This window comes from Schistocerca piceifrons, chromosome 3 (genome assembly GCF_021461385.2).
Source record: "Schistocerca piceifrons isolate TAMUIC-IGC-003096 chromosome 3, iqSchPice1.1, whole genome shotgun sequence".
NCBI classification, from domain to species: domain Eukaryota; kingdom Metazoa; phylum Arthropoda; class Insecta; order Orthoptera; family Acrididae; genus Schistocerca; species Schistocerca piceifrons.
Genome location: NC_060140.1, coordinates 731,211,832 through 731,231,541, shown reverse-complemented (window position 1 = coordinate 731,231,541; position 19,710 = coordinate 731,211,832). Strand labels below are relative to the sequence as shown.

General features: G+C 40.1%; 1 protein-coding gene across 1 annotated transcript in view; it reads left to right on the top strand.

Moving 5' to 3' along the window:
* Positions 1-19,710, top strand: part of LOC124789649 (protein spartin) — a 100,047-nt gene that overhangs the window by 69,358 nt on the left and 10,979 nt on the right. Inside the window, exon 7 of the mRNA XM_047257082.1 lies at positions 13,735-13,987. Within this exon, the coding sequence (XP_047113038.1) occupies positions 13,735-13,987 (253 nt within the window). The remainder of the gene's footprint in view (positions 1-13,734; positions 13,988-19,710) is intronic.

Below are 19,710 nucleotides of genomic sequence, written 5' to 3'. Positions count from 1 at the left end.
CCACCTCTTTTCCGCCACAGGTTACTACAACATCATACGACATCCTCAAAAATTCCCAACAGTTCACTTTGCCCCTATCGACTTCTCTGGGGGAAAAAAAAAAAATGTCTCCCCCTTACAATGAGAAAACTAAAACAACAAACAAGAAAAATGCAACTCTTATTGGACCCACCAAAATGCGAGAAATAGAGAGATACAGAGCAGGCCAAATGGGGCGGACGGTGGCGAGGACCAGCGGCTGTAGCAGTCTCCGGAATTGTGGGCAGCAGCGCGGCGCAAGTCACAACGCATCGGCGGACGGCCACCGGGAGACCGGCAGCCAACTTCCATCAGCGGGCGACCTTGATGATGACAGCAGCGGCATCGGCATACCAGGAGTCTGTTGAGCCGGCTGTACTCGCAGGACATCAGCGGCCAGCATGTTGACACTATGCTTCACCATCGAGTACTGTAAATTAGCTGAATAAAGCAATCTTGAACTTGCTCAGCCTCCTGACGAAATACAGCGTGGTGGGTGCTTCAGCTCTTCCATCTGGAGCCCTGGGTTCGACCCCCGGACCCCGCAATTGGAGGACCAGGTGAACTGAATGGGAGAGAAGATATGGGGTTGTGAAGGAATTAAGGTGGATTATGTTGGCCATGAGTTCAGATCGTGAAGATATCATCGATGAAGCTGAACCAGACCAGGGGTTTGGGATTTTAGAAGGCTAGGAAGGTTTCCTCTAGATAGCCCATAAACAGGATGGCATAGGAAAGTGCCATGTGGATGGCCATGGCTGTGCCATGGATTTCTTTACTTCCCTTCAAAGTAGAATTTGTTGTGTGTTAGGATAATGTCAGTAATGTATATGAGAAATGAGGTAGTGGGTTTGGAGTCTGAAGGATGTTGGGAAAAGTATAGTGTTCAACAGTGACAGGGCCATTGGGATAATGGATTTTGGTGTATAAGGAATTGGCATCAATAGTGGTGAGTAGGGATTCACTAGCTGAAAGGGTATTCTTGATGGAGAGTTTGTGAATGTAATGGTTGGTATCTTTGACACAGAAGGCTAGTTTTCGGGCATTTGGTCGGATGTGTTGGTTAATGAGGGCTGAGGTGCTTTCATTAGGGGTACATAATGAGCTACAAAAAGGTGTCCAGGATTGTTGGGTTTGTGGAAGCATGTAGAAGGTGGATGTATGGGGCATCATGTTGTTGTTGTTGTTGTGGTCTTCAGTCCTGAGACTGGTTTGATGCAGCTCTCCATGCTACTCTATCCTGTGCAAGCTTCTTCATCTCCCAGTACCTACTGCAACCTACATCCTTCTGAATCTGCTTAGTGTATTCATCTCTTGGTCTCCCTCTACGATTTTTACCCTCCACGCTGCCCTCCAATGCTAAATTTGTGATTCCTTGATGCCTCAGAACATGTCCTACCAACCGATCCCTTCTTCTAGTCAAGTTGTGCCACAAACTTCTCTTCTCCCCAATCCTATTCAATACCTCCTCATTAGTTACGTGATCTACCCACCTTATCTTCAGCATTCTTCTGTAGCACCACATTTCGAAAGCTTCTATTCTCTTCTTGTCCAAACTGGTTATCGTCCATGTTTCATATGGGTGAGGAATTAAGTGGATTCAGGAGAGAGGTTCTGGGAAGGGCCTAAGGCTAAGTACAGATGGAGACTATTTTGCACTTCTGGATGGGATCACTGTGGAGGAGTTTATAGGTGGAGGAGTCAGATAACTGGCAGAGGCTTTCGCCAGATAGTTATTGTGATTCATAACACCAGTGGTGGAACCTTTGTCTGCACGTAGGATGATTAGATCAGGATTTGTTTTGAGGTTACGTATGACTGTCTTGGACATGGAGGGGAAGGATGGTGAGGCCAAATTGGATGTAAGGAATTCCTGGAAGGTGACCAGTGGATGGTTAGTTGCGGCAGGGTGGGGGGGGGGGGGGGGGTGTATCATGGTTGGATGGTGGTATGAACCAGGAAAGGCAGAGTTCAATGTTGGGATTGGGCTGGCATTGGTTGGAGGCACTGCTCACAAAGAAGTGTTTCCATTGCAGGGATTGGGTGAAGGAAAGTATGTCTTTGACAAGTTCAGCATGGTTAAATTTGTGTGTAGGGCTAAAGGTGGGGCCCTGGGATAGGACTGAAACTTCTGTGGAGTGAAGGTTAACTACATTGGTCCGGGAATATTTTGGCTGTGGATTTGGTTAAGTGTTGATAGGGAGTTTTTAGGATCTGGTAAGTTGAAAATGTCAGCTAAGCTATGAGGGGTGACAAAGAGGAACATCCTGGGTAGAATAGAGGTTGCATAGTGGCACTGCGAGGTGGCAGTAGGATGTCAGCAGGTTGGATAATATATGGAGGTGGTGTCTGGAATGCTCCTTTAGGTGCTGGAGAGCAGGGATTCAATTTTGGAAATGTGATGTAGTTAGCAGGGATATATACCAGCTCTGCTGCAATCATTGCACAGTGTTTCATATTGGTATGACCACTAACCAGCTGTCCAACAAGATGAACATCCATTGCCAGACTGTTGCAATGAGCAAAGTAGACACTGGTACGGTACAACATGCTGCCGAACGTAACACGCTTGATTTCAATGGTTGCTTCACTACTCGAGCCGTCTGGATCCTCTCCTTTACCACCACAAGCTTTTCTGACTGCACAGATGGGAGTTTCCCGTACAACAAATTCTTCGCTTCTGAAATTATCCCAGTCTCAAACTATGACAATCTACCATCCTCACGCACTCCACCAAATGGTTTCACCCTCTCTGTCTTATCACCTCCTTCCTATTCTCTTCTCATACCTTGTGTGTTCCACCTCCGGCCAACACACCTGCCTGACATTCCCTTTCCTCACTCCTCTCCCTTTTCACCCCCCCCCCCCCCCCAACTCTGTTGCAACCTCCCTACCCTGCAGCCTTCCGACACCACAGTTGCACACTCCGCCAGACAGTGCTCTTCTCTCCCCTCCCAACTGTACACTGCTATCCCTTCTGGTACCATGACCCGTCCAGATCACTGCTTTTGTTCTATATGACAGTTGCATTCTGGTCCTAGGTACCAGAAATGATGGTCATGTGTGCATGAAATGTGCTTGCTTATGTAAATGAATATGTGTGTGTGTGTTTTTCTTTTATCTTTCCTGATGATGGCTTTGCCCGAAAGCTTACATGTAATTGTCTTTTAGTTGTGCCTCTCTGCAATTGAATGTGTCACCTTTAGGATAAGTAGCAATCTCTCTTTCCTCTAGATTGTTGACATTCCAACCTTGAGTTTCCATTGTTTGATAAATTGAAATTGGACATATCCCTATATCAAAAGCTATCTGACAACACAATGGGTGCCAACCACATTTTCACATTTTGTTTTAAAAAAGAGAGAGTGGATAATACAACAAAACCTAAAGCCTTTACTCACCAGGCTGGCTTAGGAAGCGAGCGTGGAGGTGGTGCCGTTCACAGGTGCCTTAACACCACTTGAGAGGTGAGCATATCACCCTCACAGGTTTGATGGCTCCAACTACTACTTAACTGTGCTGTCCATGTATATTCAAACCATTATATTCTCTTCACAAATAAAAGGACATGCACAGCATCTACAAAACACCCTTGATCTGTGTTCTGCTGTAGCCCATCTTCAATCCATCCTCTCTGAACTATACGACATGTCTGACGCCTCTCTCTCCAATCATTCTCACTCTCTCTCCCTTGTAGTGTCCCATGCCAACAACTTTGTCTAGATCTGTCATTCTGGCCGAAACATGTAAATGAAGCATCTGTCTAAGATGAATTTTTTGTTTGATCATGAAGTAATTCTAGAGTTGGATTGTCTTTGCAATGATGGAACTTTTGTTGATGGCCAAAGGGGGTACATCTTCACACACAAGGAATGAACAACACTCCCTATTATAGCAACAAAAATAATCAGTTTTTGAAAATATAATGTAATTTGATAGCTAAAAAATCTACTCACCAAGTGGCATCAAGAGAATACAAATGTAAAAGTATTGATGTTTACAAGCTTTTGGACCCAGTGTCTCCTTCTTGTGGCAGAAGGGTTGAAGGGGAAGGAAGAGGGGTGAAGGAAAAGGACTGGTGAAGTATAAGAAAAGGGTTAGCGTTTGGAAAAGTCACTGTATTGGGTATGAGAAAGAAAAACTGATTGTTGGGACTTCAGAGAAGAGGCATGTAGGTCACAGATTAGCCAGATTTAGCTAGAGTTTGCTGTATTTTAAACTGTAAATAGGCTGGTGTAGAGCAGGATTGCATCCAGAAACAGGGACTTTCAATGTTAGACCTTTGGGAGTAACTCTAGGGACAAGCAGGTTTCAAGAAACAGAATGTGGGACCTTAGTTTTGATAGTGCAAAAGCATGTTTTCCAAAGGAACAGATGTAATATTTGATGGGATTCATCATGGCAAGAGAAGAGGTTTAGGAGTGTTACAAATGGTGGGAGTGTCAAACCACAGAAGTGGAGAGTGGAAAAAGATAGAAAATTAGAAGAAAAGAAAGGAAAAGATGGGAAAATTGTAAAAATTCATACAAAAATCGTGAGAACAGACTAGGACTAACAAGAAGTGACTAGTGGGTGATAATTTCTCACCAGAAAAGTGGCCTTATGATACAAAAATATGAATGGAAAAAAAGATTGATTGGGAATATCATGAAAACAGACAAAATTTTAAAAACTAGGAAAGCAGAAAGATGAAGTCATTGGAGGAAATGTAATCAACTGCGTTTGGCAGATAACATAATGTAGTAGATGGCAGTAAAAGTCAATCAGAGTGGTTTGGTGATAAATGCACAGAAACATGAAAGAATTATGTATAAGCAAGGTAATTGGACAATAGGAAAGAAAATAGCTCTCAAATTTACAAGTAAACCAGCAAAAGACAATTGGGAGAAGGCCTTGCAGTGTAGTGAACTGCGAATAAGTTTTTCCATGCAAATTCATAAATAAGTGGATCTGCCTATTGTGAGTTAATGAGCATTGGGCTCTCATTTAAATATATGGCCGAAAGAGTCAGCCTACATGAATTGTGAAATGAACCCTGTCATCCAGGACCGCGTGCCACCAAGGGCGCAGATTCACCACGAGATGGGGAAACTCACAGGCGTCTATTGTCTATTGAGACATAAGTGCTGTAGTGTGCCATCCTCCATAAATTTTCATGATGATCCCAATAAAACTTGAATATTGATCATATCTATAATAGTTTAGGATTTACTGTTAAAGTGAAATTCACAAGTTTTATAACAAAGACCTGAATGCTGAAATCTAAGATCTTGAAGATCGACATTTGGTATAGAAGCACATCATTAAATTGATGAATGTTGTAAATATCAACTCAGTAACTTCATTTGTTTAAAAGATGTAGTAAATTTGAATTATCAGTATTTTCAGTTAAGCTTCAGATCATCATTTCCTCCACACAAAACACATTGAACAATGACAGCATGACACCTTATTGAATCATTAGGTTACAGAATATTTGTTGTAAAGTTTAGTGCATAATAGTTACTTTTGTTATTTATTTATAGAAAGCACATTGGTGCAAGGCTACTGGCCGTGGCACTTAAAGCTAAGAAGGAAATTGTATTGGTTTTATGTAAAAAAATTTAGCATTTATTATGTAATGGATATTATTGTTACGTTATTTAGAATGTGAAAGTGGTCAAGCTTTGATTATTTAAATATGTTAAAATGTAAAATAATGTAGAATAAACTGTAGCCAATCAGATAGACAGATTCAGGGAACTGCTCTAGTCAGGTGAGCGAGGATATTCGGCGCGTGGGAAATGCAGCCGTGGATAGACCGAGGACAGTGCTGGTGCAGATGCGAAAGCGGACAGTTTTGCTGGAGACACCAAAGGGTACAATTTGGATGGAGACGCGAAAGTGTACAGTCGGTCTTTAGATAGCTAGAAAGAGAAACGACTTAGAATATTTCGCATTGTGTGGTATCGTGAGACTTAGTCTCTGAGCAGTGAGCAGCCACATGCCTGGTATGAACTCTAACTTTTTGCATAGTTAATGAGGTGGAGTACCAAACTTGTAATTTGCGATGAGATTGTGAATGATCAAACTGTGTCAATGGATATGCGCTCGAGTGTAACAGTAACTCTAAATACGACCGCTTTTGCTATTAGTTTGCTTTATGAATAAACATTATTCTAACAAATTCGCAACTGTGTGGCCTACATCATTTATGGGTCATTAATTTAGTTCCCAATATTATTATTATTATTATTATTATTATTATTATTATTACTACTGTTATTATATGTTGTGTTAACTTTGTATTTCACAAACTTGCCATCAGCCAGACAATTTAACCAAAGGTCACAAGTGTCTAATTGAGGGGGTGTAATGCGACACGTGTAGTTCAGCCCCCAGACGAGTTTGAGTCAAGACATTTCAACGAAGAGGAACCGCATGTGAGTCCGAACATCTTTGGGGTGTTAGCTCGCACTATATGTATGGAAATTGGTACTAGAAAAGATGTAGGGACAAGATAGCACATAAGGTAGAGGACAAAATAGCACATAAGGTAGAAAACAGATGACAATTTGAACAAGATTGATGACAAGAGGGACTGATAAGAGGGTTACATAAGAAGCAATTATGACCATGCAGGCTAATACATCCATGAAAATAATCCATTTTTGAAAACATAAAGTAACTGAATAGATAAAAAATATGCTCACCAAAGCAGTTGGAGAACACATGCGTATAGGTATTAAAGTCTGCAAACTGTTGAAGCCAATGGCTCCTCCATCTGGCAGAAGTGTTGAAGGGAAAGGAAGAGGGGTGAAGGAAAAGGACTGGTGAGGTTTGGGAAAAGGGGTAGAGTTCAGAAAAGTCGCCATAGAACCCCAGGTAAGGGGAAACTTACCAGACGGGATGAGAAGGAAAGACTGACTGCAAGCCAACAACCAGTTAATTGAATAAAAAAATAATCAAGCTCTTTTGATTAAATTCAGAAATTAAAAAAAATTACTACATTTGATGAGATTCAGACCTACAACCTTCTGCACATCAAGTTTATAATAGGCTAACAATTGCACTAAGACACAACACTAGGTGTAGTATTTATATTTATGACTGTGGTGGTCCAATCACAACAATGAATTGCAGACTTCAAAAATTTGGCTTCTTGTAATGTCGTGTGAAGCTTATCTAATGTAAGCCAAATGTCATTACGGTAACTGTATATGAGACACTGAATCGTGTCTTATGCGGAAGTACCCAGTAGTGTTTGGTTGCTGCTGTGTATGAAATGTGTTGGCATGCCAATGATTTAGGATCCAAACTCATCAGGAAAGAATGCCGGACAAGGAACTGGAAGTGAACTGGCCACTTGTGCCAGTTTGGCAATGGTGAATGGTCAGGACCTGATGTTGAGTGCATGTCAACTATCAAGTAATTGTAATCAGACTATGGTGTGAACGTTTACACGTGTGTGAAAGGTCGGTTTACAAGGTGCTATGCAAAATTTTCAGGACTGGTGCTGCCATCTGTTGAAAACCGTACCTTTGGACTAATGGTCACCATCACCCTCGAAGTAGTTCCCATCCGCACGTACACACCGGTCCCAGTGCTTCTGCCACTGGTCAAACGTTTTCTGGAAGTCCTATTCTTTGAGGATGTTTATCACCGCCTGCAATGCTTCTTCCATCCTCTCTAGAGTGTCGAACCTATGGCCTTTCAACTTGAGTTTTAGTTTTGGAAATAGTGCGAAGTCGCAAGGTGTCAAATCTGCCGAGTACGGTGGGTGGGGTACAATCACCATGTTGTTTTTTGCCAATAAGATCCTGGTGAACAAGGGCGTGTAACAGGGTGCGTTGTCATGATGCAGCAGCCAGTTCCCTACATCCAGTACCCTTGACGCCTAAGTCAGAGCTGTCATCACCGCACGTTTTCACAGAGCCATTGCAAAACGGGTAGCACACAAAATTCTCTGTTTGGTTGGGTGGGACAAATTCTTTGTACACAATTCCCTTGGTATCAAAGAAAACGATGGTCATGTTCTTCTTGCTCTTTACCTGTCTCGCTTTTTTGGCTCTTGGAGAGCCCGGGCTCTTCCACTGGGACAATTGTTGCTTTGTCTATGGGTCATAACCGTAAATCCAGCTCTCGTCACCAGTTATAACCTGTGACAAGAAGGTTGGATCATAAGATGAGATCTGATGAAGGTCCGTGCACGCCTCAATATTCTGTGCCTTCTGATCGGCAGTCAAGATCCTCGGCACAAATTTTGCGGTGACACGATGCATGCCCAATTCATCAGTCAACATTTGTTGACATGTCCCATAACCAATACCCATTTCATACGCAAGGTCTTGAATGGTTCGACATCGATCCTCATGAACCAGTTGTTGAAGTTTGGCAACGGGCCTTCCAGTGTGAGCATCATCTTCGACGTCTGTACGGCCGGCCCTGAACCGTGCATGCCACTCAAACACATGCGTACTGTCATGCTCTGTCCCTCAAACTCTTGTTGAATCATTGCAAGGGTCTCCGTAGCACTTTTCCCAAGATTCGCACAGAATTTGATACACACGCGCTGCTCTGTTCGCGGATCCATCGTAAAATCGCCACACACCAAACACACAGTGTTACAAAAATCACTGTGGACACGTAGCACGTCCTCCCAGCTGAATGCCACTCCACACACTGACTCATCAGATATACAGCTCTTGCCACCTAGTGGCACAAAGATCTACTACTCTTACTTTCCAGATGCATGTACAGATAGGAGCACTTTCTGCTGAGGTAATCAGTTCAGCTCTGCCTGTAATTTAAAATATGCTTAATAATTGTGCTTTCAGTGTGAAATGTTAATTTTTGTTGATGTATCTTCTATCATAACTGGTAATTGATGTAGATTCTACGAGACACAATTTGTGCTTATGTCAATTAAATATCTCCAACTTAATTACCAGGAAAACACCAACTTTGAAAAATCTGTCCAGTTAATAAGTATTTCCAGTCCTTAAATCTAGATTATCACATAATTTGTAGGACTGGTAATGAAATGTTTTTAAACTGCTTTGGAATTGATAGACGTCCTCTGTTCTTGCTTTCTGTGGGAATTTGATCAAGACATGTGCAGAGGAGTGCGTAACACCAATCCAAACCCTAAAGGAGGAGACATAATTCATATGAAAATATTTTTTGTCTCTCGTACTGTAGAAGTCACATTTAAGATCAGATTGATTTCTGTTTTCAGCAACAAAATCATCAAGGAGTAAATATAGGGCCTACTGGGAAGGAAAAGTAATAATTCAAAGATCCTTTAAGAGGTCTCTGTGAGAGGTGTGGTTATTTACTTTACACAGTATTAATAGTTCTCTCTCTTGCTCTACAACAGATTTATTTATGTTGGGTGCGTTACTCCAAATTATAGTTCCATAAGACAACAGGGAGTGAAAATGTGCAAAATAAACAAGCACCCTTTCCTTTAGGTTGACTCAGTGGAAGCAAAACAAGCTATTTTATCATTTTGTTGACATTATTTTAATTTTCTAGCTGGACACCAAGGAATTTTACATACAATGTTTCATTTAGTGAATGGCCAATAATGTCTTTGTTTCTGATGTGAGCAGATCCTTTTTCCCTATCTGAAATTGCCTCTGTAAGATTATAAACTATTTTCTCTGAGTCATTTGTAGGCTTATTCAGCTATCATTTGGGCTATGTCTGCTAAGCTTGAGTTTTGCTCTTTGAGCCTTCTTTTAGAGTCACTGGAAATTATTTTTGTAGATTAAGAACAAAAGTGGACGCAGAATTGAAACTTGTGGCACACCACACATTGTGTTCTCCAGTCTGTTTCATCACTGTGAAAGTGTGTTAATGAAACTCTCTATTTTCTGCTGTAAAGGTAAGACACACAAGAGGAAATCATAAATTCCATAACATTTTAATTTCCCTGTTAATACTTTTTAGTCACATGATGAATTTTATGATCTCTTTATGTATTGTACTTTGGAAGCTGATGTTTCTTACTGTTTTTAGAAATAGTCCAAATTATTTTTGCTTTGTTCTTGGAGTATTTTATTTTGTATACATTATACTTTTTAATAAGACTGTAATAAACAGATGTAAATATTGAACATTTTTTAGTTTAATGATGATCATACTTCAATTTGAAGTTGTTGATTATACATATTGCAATAAATGCTTTGCAGAAAGTGTGTGGTACAAATTATAATCCAAAGATGTTTTGTACCCTTTACTTATTCTGAAGGTAATTTTGGTACTCCTTTCTTGTTTTTGAATTTTTGTGTTATCTGTTTAGAAGTGTTGTAAGGTTATCGACTCAACACATAATGTATAAAAGAATGTCACAGCTTCCTTTACTTTGTTTATTTCAAACTTACCTACCCTTCATTCACTGAAACACTGAATCAATTTTTCGACACTTGTAGTGGTTTGTATATTGATAGTAAATTATTTCTTTGTTTTGTACCCAACCTAATGAAGTGTCATCGGTGCCTTCCTGAGGCCTTGTATTAATTTTGAGTACACTTCATTAGAGTTTTCTTTTTGTATTTTTGCAAATATGTTGACTTCTTTTTTCATTCTTTTGAATTTGCTCATATTCTCTGTTAGAGGATGTCCCTCCTAAGAGTTGTCAGGTGCATTTTCTCTTGTGTTTTGACTGCAATTCCCAGTGTCCATGGAAAGTGTTGGTTTGTTTCCCCATTACAAACAAAATTATTTGTAAGTGTAACTTCAAATGCCATTTGATGACACTAGACTCGCATTCGGGAGGACGACGGTTCAATCCTGCGTCCGGCCATCCTGATTTAGGTTTTCCGTGATTTCCCTAGATCACTTCAGGCAAATGCCAGGATGGTTCCTTCGAAAGGGCACAGTCGATTTCCTTCCCCATCCTTCCCTAATCCGAGCTTGTGCTCTGTCTCTAATGACCTCGTTGTCGACGGGACGTTAAACACTCCTCCTCCTCCATTTGATGGAGTAGTCCCAAATCACTCTAGAGTGATATTTGTGTCATCAGCAAGTACTAACAGTGACATTAAAACACTCCAGGAGCAACTGAGCCATGATGCAATCATCACGGCCAGGGCGATGCTGCTGCTGCAGTACTGGTTATCTTCATGTTTTACTGTCCCTGTTAATATACGAGGTACGTCCACAAAGTAAGTTCCGTTTGGTTATATAAAACAAATGTGCACAGATACAGAAAAAATATTTATTGTACAAAAATCTACAACCATTAAACTACTTTTCTACATAGATTCTGAAATTTTGTAGGCACTTGTCATAGTGTGGCACAAGTTTTTGTATGCCTTCTTCATAGAAGGTTGCCACCTGTGTTTTCAACCATGTGGTAACATGTTCTTTCAGCTCGTTATCATCGTTGAAGTGTTGACCACCAGGGTCAGATTTTAGAGAAGAGATGAAAGTCGCTATGAACGAGGTCCGGGCTGTACAGAGGATGATCAAATGTGTCCCAGTGGAATTCCCATAATAGTTGTTTGGTCACATTCGCCGTGTGAGGTCGGACATTATCATGGAAAAAAACAACACCTTTTGACAGTAATCCTCGGCGCTTGTTCTGTATTGCGCAGCACAATTTCTTAATGGTCTTTCAGTAACCATATGCATTCATTGTTTGGCCTCATGGTAAGAAATCAATCAGCAAAATGCCTTTTATGTCCTAAAAAACGGTGCACTTCACTTTCCAAGGTGACAAGATTTGCTTAGGTTTGTTAGGGATGAAGTTTGCCTCCATTCCATTGATTGCCATTTGTTTCAGGGGTGTCGTACGATACCGAAGTTTCATCCTCCATGACTATCTGAGAAAGAAAACCATCGCCTTCTTCATTGTAGTGTGTTAAAAACTGAAGTGCACTGTGCATCCATTGTTTTTTGTGTTGTTCAGTAAGAATTTTGGGTACCCAATGTGAGCAAAGTTTTCAAAATTTCAGTTTTTCAGTAACAATTTCATGAATTAGTGATTGTGAGAATTGCGGAACTTCCATAGCAAGGGGTAAACTTACGGTTATATCTTATCTTCTCTCCAGTTGTGTGAACCAATTCATCAGTAACCACAGATGGATGTCCACTTCGTTCTTCATTGTGCACATGATCATGTCCTTCGTTGAACAGTCTGACCCACCTTCTAACAACTGAATCACTCATAGCATTTTGTCTGTAAACCTTGCAGATTTGCAAATGAATTTCCTTTGGTTTAACTTTCTTTGAATTTAGAAAACGAATCGCAGATCTGATTTCACATGCGACAGCATTTTCAATTACAGCTGACATTATAAAGAAGCGCTACAAAGCATGCGTCGGGCAGCAGTGATCTGAAAATGGTGTACATGTCTTCTACTTGAGTCAGAGTAACTGCCATGCATGCTTGGAATTGCGATCATAGGGCCGCCGCAGATAGAAATAGAAATGGAATCCTTGTATATTGATTAACCAATAATCACACTTGACTAATTTGGGAGCACTATGTCAAACATGCACTTAAAATTCTTTTTAAAAATAATTTTATTTGTAACAGGAAACAATCCAGTGCCTTCCATCGACATGAAAGACATGATGAGCAGTATTTGTTTGGAATGACTTCAGTAACACATTGCAAAAGGGAAATTCCAAATATCTGCTGTAACACTAGAGAAAATGCACCTGACGACTCATAGGAGGGACACACTTTATGTTCATTCATTTTCAAAGCTCTATATTGTCCAAAGTATTACACGTACAAATATGATCGATGTGTAAGCAGAACTGTAAACTCACCAGGGTTGCATTATGCTCTTTACAAATGTTCTGTAATTGCCTGTGGTCAATTGATGCATGTCCAAGAGGTAATCGAGTTCATTCCTTTTCTTGTATAGCATTGTCCTGTGAGTAATCATCACAACAGTCTTGAGGCGTTCTCTGAGGTGTTCCAGTGATCTTGACAGTGGGGGTACGTGAACACAGCTCTTAATGTACCCCCAAAGGGAAAAGTCACAAGGCTCTACATCAGGGGACCTGGAGGGCAGGGGGGGAAGGGAACAGAGCCACATCATTTTCACTACTGAGTGCAAACCAGTGGGGCAGAAATTTGTTGTTTAGGAGGTGATGAACATCAATACTCCAATTGGGGAGGGGGGGGGGGGGTCCCTGCATTGTTGGAAGGTGAGGGAGGGGGAGTGGGGTGCCCTGCCTTGTTGGAGGATGAAATTCTTGGACTGAGCAGTCAGTTGTGGAAGCAACTATTAGCTGCAATGTATTGAGTTAAGAGGTACCCCTCACAGTCTTTTCACATTAGAAAAGTCACCCATACAGATTCATCGGTGACTCTGTGCAGAAAACTTTAACTTCAGCAAAATACATCACAATTTTATAAGGATTTTCAGTGCCCCACACTCTCACATTGTGGTAATTTGCCTTTCCTTATAAATGGAAGGTTGCTTCATCACTGAATATCAGCTTGGGGGCGAGAAACTTTTTTCCCTGCTTTTCACCATTTTATCAAGGCACTGGTCTCAAAAAGTCAACTGGTGGTCACAATGCAAACTTGATAAGTTTATGGCTCTATTGATTATTCATGCATCAATCTTACTCATATTTGTACATGTGTACATGTAGTACTTTGGAAAATACAGAACTTTGAAAACAAGTGAATCATGTATAGTAGCCCTGTATATTCAAAAGTTAAAATTTATCACCAAAGTAATGATTAAACCTTTACATTCTCCTCAGCTAGCAAAGTCGGAACTGCAACTGTGGCTCTTGGAAGGTACCTTGCACCACATGTTCGTGAACAAGGAACGAAGTTACTGACAAAAGTGTCTGGGTCAGGAGAGGAAGAAGCCAAGGCACGTATGGAGGGAGTGCTGGAAGTGGCAGCTGGCGCAGTGCAAGGGATTGGCACTGTGTATGAAGGACTAGAACGTTCTGCATCCATATTAGGCAGCAGCCTTGCTAACTCCACAGTGACAATTGTGAAACACAGGTGCGTAAATGATTTACTTTCTATTTTCTTTTTACAGTATGTATTTACAAAACGTACAGTAAAATTTTGGTTAACCTAAGAATTGTAGTTGTGATGGTCATTTATGACAACTGGATTTTAGAGATGCCTATAAATGATGGCATATTACTAGTAAAAATATCCCTAACGTAGACAGTTCAGTAACTGACAGTCGTAGCAAAATGTCTCTCATTAGAGTAATTATTATGATGATTTGTCCTCTTGCGACTTGGAAATCTTAAATATCTTAATATTGAATGCATGTCTGTCAAATAACACTTAATTACTCATAGCTTTGTAGGAAATTGCTTTTCTCAAATTCTGGATTTTCTGTAATTAATTGTAGTTGTTTGTTGAAACAAAACACCTACATTGAATCACATAAAATCCAGGAAATCCACAGCATATTGTAACAAGAAGATAATATAAAACCCACTTTGATGCTGTAACTTCAGCAAAATATGTCTGGGGAATAAAAAGAAATTATGTTTTGCTCAAGGTGTACCCTCTCCAAGAACAAATCTGTTTGTAAGCAAACATGGACAGAAGAGCTTCAACCCAAATCTGGTTGGTTAGTTAGTTAGTGAGTTAGTTAGTTTGTTTACAGATACATGGCTGCTGTCCTGGTATACATTGAAATCCCTGTGTCATAGTACTGAACACAGTCCTAAAAGAGCTAGAATAAAATGATGCAGCCCATTGATGATGTACTCGGCTACAATGGGGCATGTATTTTGGCAAATGTTCCACATCCTCCAAATGTGGAAAATCTCAACAAACAGCATGCATTCCAATCTCATTCATTTAATAGATTTCAGTAATTGAAGTTGGTATGGGATTACATGATATGCAACGTGGGTAAAGCACCTTTATTCTGTGGAGTCACAACACATTTAAAACTGCTGCATGAGGCATTCCCTCACAGTTGGCACAGAGCATGATACAGCCGGCACTTGTGAGGCTAGCTCCATACCTCTAACAAATGGTTTGAGGCATTGCCTCCAGCTTAAAAATGAGACAGCTACTGAGTCTTGCCTCTCCTGCTTATGCAGTGGTTTCACTTCTGACATGATTAGGGCAACTGCATAGGGAAAGGAAAGGCTGTTAGTGGTGGTCAGTTTCAGTGTTAGATGTGTGATGAGCTCTCTTGGGGAAAGAGCATCACAACAATGAAATGAACCAAGTGTGCACTCATTGTTACTCTGGAAGGAATTGTCTGCTAGTTGGAAGTGTTTGTCTTAGAAACAGTTGAAAACACCAGTTGTATCACATGCAGATCCTCACTCATGTTGGCACCTGGATTCTGAGACAATTTCCAGTTCTTTACAGAGACTGGTAGGAAAGGTGGTGAAGGTTAGCCTCATTTGTGAGGCTTCTGCACAGTGATCAATTTCCAGCATTAATCCTAAGACTAATTGGGTGCCAGTTGTGAGCTGCATGGGGGTCTAAACCCAAGGCTTTGCTGGGTCTGCAACAAGATTAGCAGTAGATTGCTTGACCTATGTTGCTCAGTGGAGAACTATAGAGTCACTGTGGATTGGTCAGGTGTGCAATATTTACTATACATGGCTACTCAGGTGGCAGGGAAATGTGGAATGCATATGTTTGTCATTTTTACATTACTGAGACCCTCATTAGAAAAACTAGCATCACATAAACCACTATTTCAATAAGCCAGATAGCAAATGTAGGGAAGGAGAATCTCAAAATATTCACTGTTAAACTACCAGAGTATTCGCAACAATATCCCAGAGCTCACAACTGTCATAGAAAGCAGTCATCCCACATCATGCTAACTGAGAGGTGCATGAATCCCAAAGTAGAGATAGGGAAATTTTTGACAATACATGGAACATATATTGGAAATATTGGTTAGGCTTCCCAGGAAGATGAAAGTTTACAGCAGTAAGCAGAAGCATTAAGTCTAATGAGGAATTTGTCCTCTGTGCACTACTATGAACAACAGTAACGAGGTTCTGTGGGCTTAAATTAATAACAGGATGTTTTTACTGACCACCTGATTCACACATATCATGATACAGCCATTTAAAGATAGCAAGGAAATACCTTGAGCATACAGTAGTAGTAGTAGTAGTAGTAGTAGGAGTAGTAGTGGTTGGTGAATTTAACCTGTTTATCATCAACAGGGGAAAACCACTGACGTGTTATCAACAGTAAGAACAATCAGTCTTGTGAAGTAATATTGAAAAACTCTGACAATTGCCTCGAACAACTAGTCTAATAATCCACACGCAAAAGACATATTTCTGATTCCCAGTTAAAAAGAGACACAATCTTCTAGAGAGTGTCACCAGTGAGATTGGGATTAGCAATCATGATACTGTTACAGGAGTAGCGGTCACCAAAGCTTGGAAGGCCATCAAGAAACTTAAGAGAATATTTTGTGGTTAAAGCTGAAAGACATCCACAGTCTGCGTAGATGTATTCTAAATAATTGTGTTGTTTGGAGAGCACGACAATCTCATAAAAAAGACTTCAGGGAAACTGATGAAGAAAATTAAAAGCAATGTATCTGTGTTTGAAGCCTACAGTAATGTTCGCAATCAGACCCAGGTGAATATCTTTCTTAATACCAGGAAGTTCTGATCATAGGTAAAGTCAATGAATGGTTTCAAATCTTCCATGCATTCTCCTGTGAATCTGACTGTTGTTGAAACAGAAAACAGCAGAAATATTAAATTCCATATATTAAATTCCATATTTAAAGAGGTATTCACACATGAGGATACTATTGTACCAATGTTTGACCACTGTGCAGACTCACAAATGAGAGATATTGATAGTACCATCCCCAGTATTGAAAAGCAGTTAAGACTGTTGCAGAATTAGCTCCTTTATAAGATCATATTTATCAGTAGTCTCTTGAGCTCCAAATAATCCCACATGACTGTAAAAGAGCACAGCTCATTCCTATTTACAGAAAGTGTAAGAGATCAGCTGCACAGAATTAAAACAGGTATCATATGCATTAATCTGTTGCAGGATCCTAGAGCCTACTTTCAGTTCAGAGTTTATGAAGTTCTGGTCATTGAAAGAATCAGCACAGATTCAGGAAAAACCACCCAGTGAAACACAGCTTGCTTTGTTTACACATTGTGTCATACAAACAATAGATATAAATGAATGTGTAATTTCTGTGTTCCTGGATTTCCAAAAGATATTCGATACTGTACTATATTGTTGGCTACTATCCGAGACAGGACAAAAAATCACTGACATTGGAACAATGTAATCTCCACCATTTCCTGTACAGAGACTTGCAAAGTACATAGGTTATATATGTACATAAACATGTACCACCTCACTTGTGTAAACAAGTCTTAATTCATTTATTGAATAGTCTCTGAAAGCAAAATGTATGTTAGGGACAGTACAGGCTGGTTTACACAGACCTGCCTAGAGCATTAAAAGTGCATCTGTCATCTGGATACAGCAACAGACACACCAAGACTATTCCAAACCTGCAGAAAGACCAACAGCCATGAATATACAATAATTCCAGGAGAGTCTACCTTGTATGTTACTGAAGAAAATTCCAGCACAAATGGGCAAATTCTGTGTGCAAGCTTATGGTCTGCAATCTCTTCACTGAAAGTGATGTTTAGTAGACGTCTGTCTAATGTACATGTTCTAGCAACAATTGAAGCCTGGAAGTCAGAAATGTTGAAAGTGTCAAAATTATGCAGTGTCAAATTGTTCATGGAAACTGTTATATATGCCAAGGTAAATAACATGGAAAAGGTTGAAGTACCACAAAGGTTTCATAATGTTCACAAGAATGTCAATAGATGTAGGAGAAAGGATGTTCGATGGCAGCAGCACGGTGAATGCTGAATTTGTTGTGCCTGAAGGCAGTGATTGTTGTAACCTGTGTCTGGTGTGAGCTATGCCATTGTAGTACTTTGAGTGTTGTGTACTTGCATTGATACTGTTAATTGCTATACAATAAAGGAAAGGAAAGAAAAAAAATGGTTTTTAACTAAAAATGAGGCCGGCCGCGGTGGCAGAGTGGTTCTAGGCGCTTGAGTCCGGAACCGCGTGACTGCTATGGTCGCAGGTTCGAATCCTGCCTCGGGCATGGATGTGTGTGATGTCCATAGGTTAGTTAGGTTTAAGTAGTTCTAAGTTGTAGGGGACTGATGACCTCAGATGTTAAGTCCCATAGTGCTCAGAGCCATTTAAACCATTTTTGAACTGAAACTTGGAGCTGATAATTCATGGAAGCCCATATTCAACGTAGAAAGGGACAGCATCTGTTCCTAAGCAGTTCAAACCATAGGTATTGTGCTGTATTTTGCGTTACATAATAAAATATCTATGAGGAATATTGCCATTTTAGTTTCATTATTACTATTCTCTTTGATATTAACAGAATCTTCCGTCGGTTCTTGGTAGAACAACATTATAATAATAAATGAAAAGCACCAGTTTGCTTTTGTTCTACAATATTGTAGAACAAAAGCAAACTGGTGCTTTTCATTTATTATTATTCTCTTTGATATTATATAGGTTTGTTTTCAGGTGCTGTGCAAATGCAGATATCCCTGCAAGTCATTATTGTATGAACACAGAGAGCTTGTGGCTGTGCAGTTCTACCAACTCGCTGAAGAGCAACAGGGTATATACTTAATAGGGTGCTTTTAAGTAACTTGTGTTGACAGAAGACATCACGGTAGATACGATAAGCCCTAAGAGAGCAGGAACCAAGCCAGCATGTATTGCACAGTACCTAATGCTTCAGGAAGATGTGTGCAAGGATGTAGTGAAAATTTCTAAAATATTTTTTTGAATTTTTTCCCACAACTACAGACTCATGAAGAGAAACTTGAAAAGGGAGAAACAATGTATGACGACTGTAGAGGAAACATTGCAGGTTTCTCATGCTTATAAAAAAAAGTTCAATGATGAAGACATGAATCTAATCAAAGTAGACATTAATAGTTTTCCCAGAGAAGAATGTCACTGTGGCAGAAGAAAGTTAGGTAAAGAAATATTTCAGCCTGAACTTAAATAAAAACCAGATGTATGCGTCTTTTAAAGAAAAACATGTGCCTTCCTCACTGACTTACAAATATTATTCTACCATCTTCAAGAAATTCTTCAGCTATGTTTCTTTCAGCAGACCAAGAAAGAGCACGTGTGAACTATTTCATAAGCTGAGTTTGCAAACTAAAATTATCTCTGATGAATCTGTCAATTCTGCACTGTTAATTCATCATGAAAATGCCAAGAAAGCTCAGGACTTGATGAAAATCGACTTTACAAATTCATAGATGCCTACCATCTGGTGAGCAAGATGTATGAGACAGGCGAAATACCCTCAGACTTCAAGAAGAATATAATAATTCCAATCCCAAAGAAAGCAGGTGTTGACAGATGTGAAAATTACCGAACTATCAGTTTAATAAGTCACGGCTGCAAAATACTAACGCGAATTCTTTACAGACGAATGGAAAAACTAGTAGAAGCCAACCTTGAGGAAGATCAGTTTGGATTCCGTAGAAATATTGGAACACGTGAGGCAATACTGACCCTATGACTTCTCTTAGAAGCTAGATTAAGGAAAGGCAAACCTACGTTTCTAGCATTTGTAGACTTAGAGAAAGCTTTAGACAATGTTGACTGGAATACTCTCTTTCAAATTCTGAAAATGTCAGGGGTAAAATACAGGGAGCGAAAGGCTA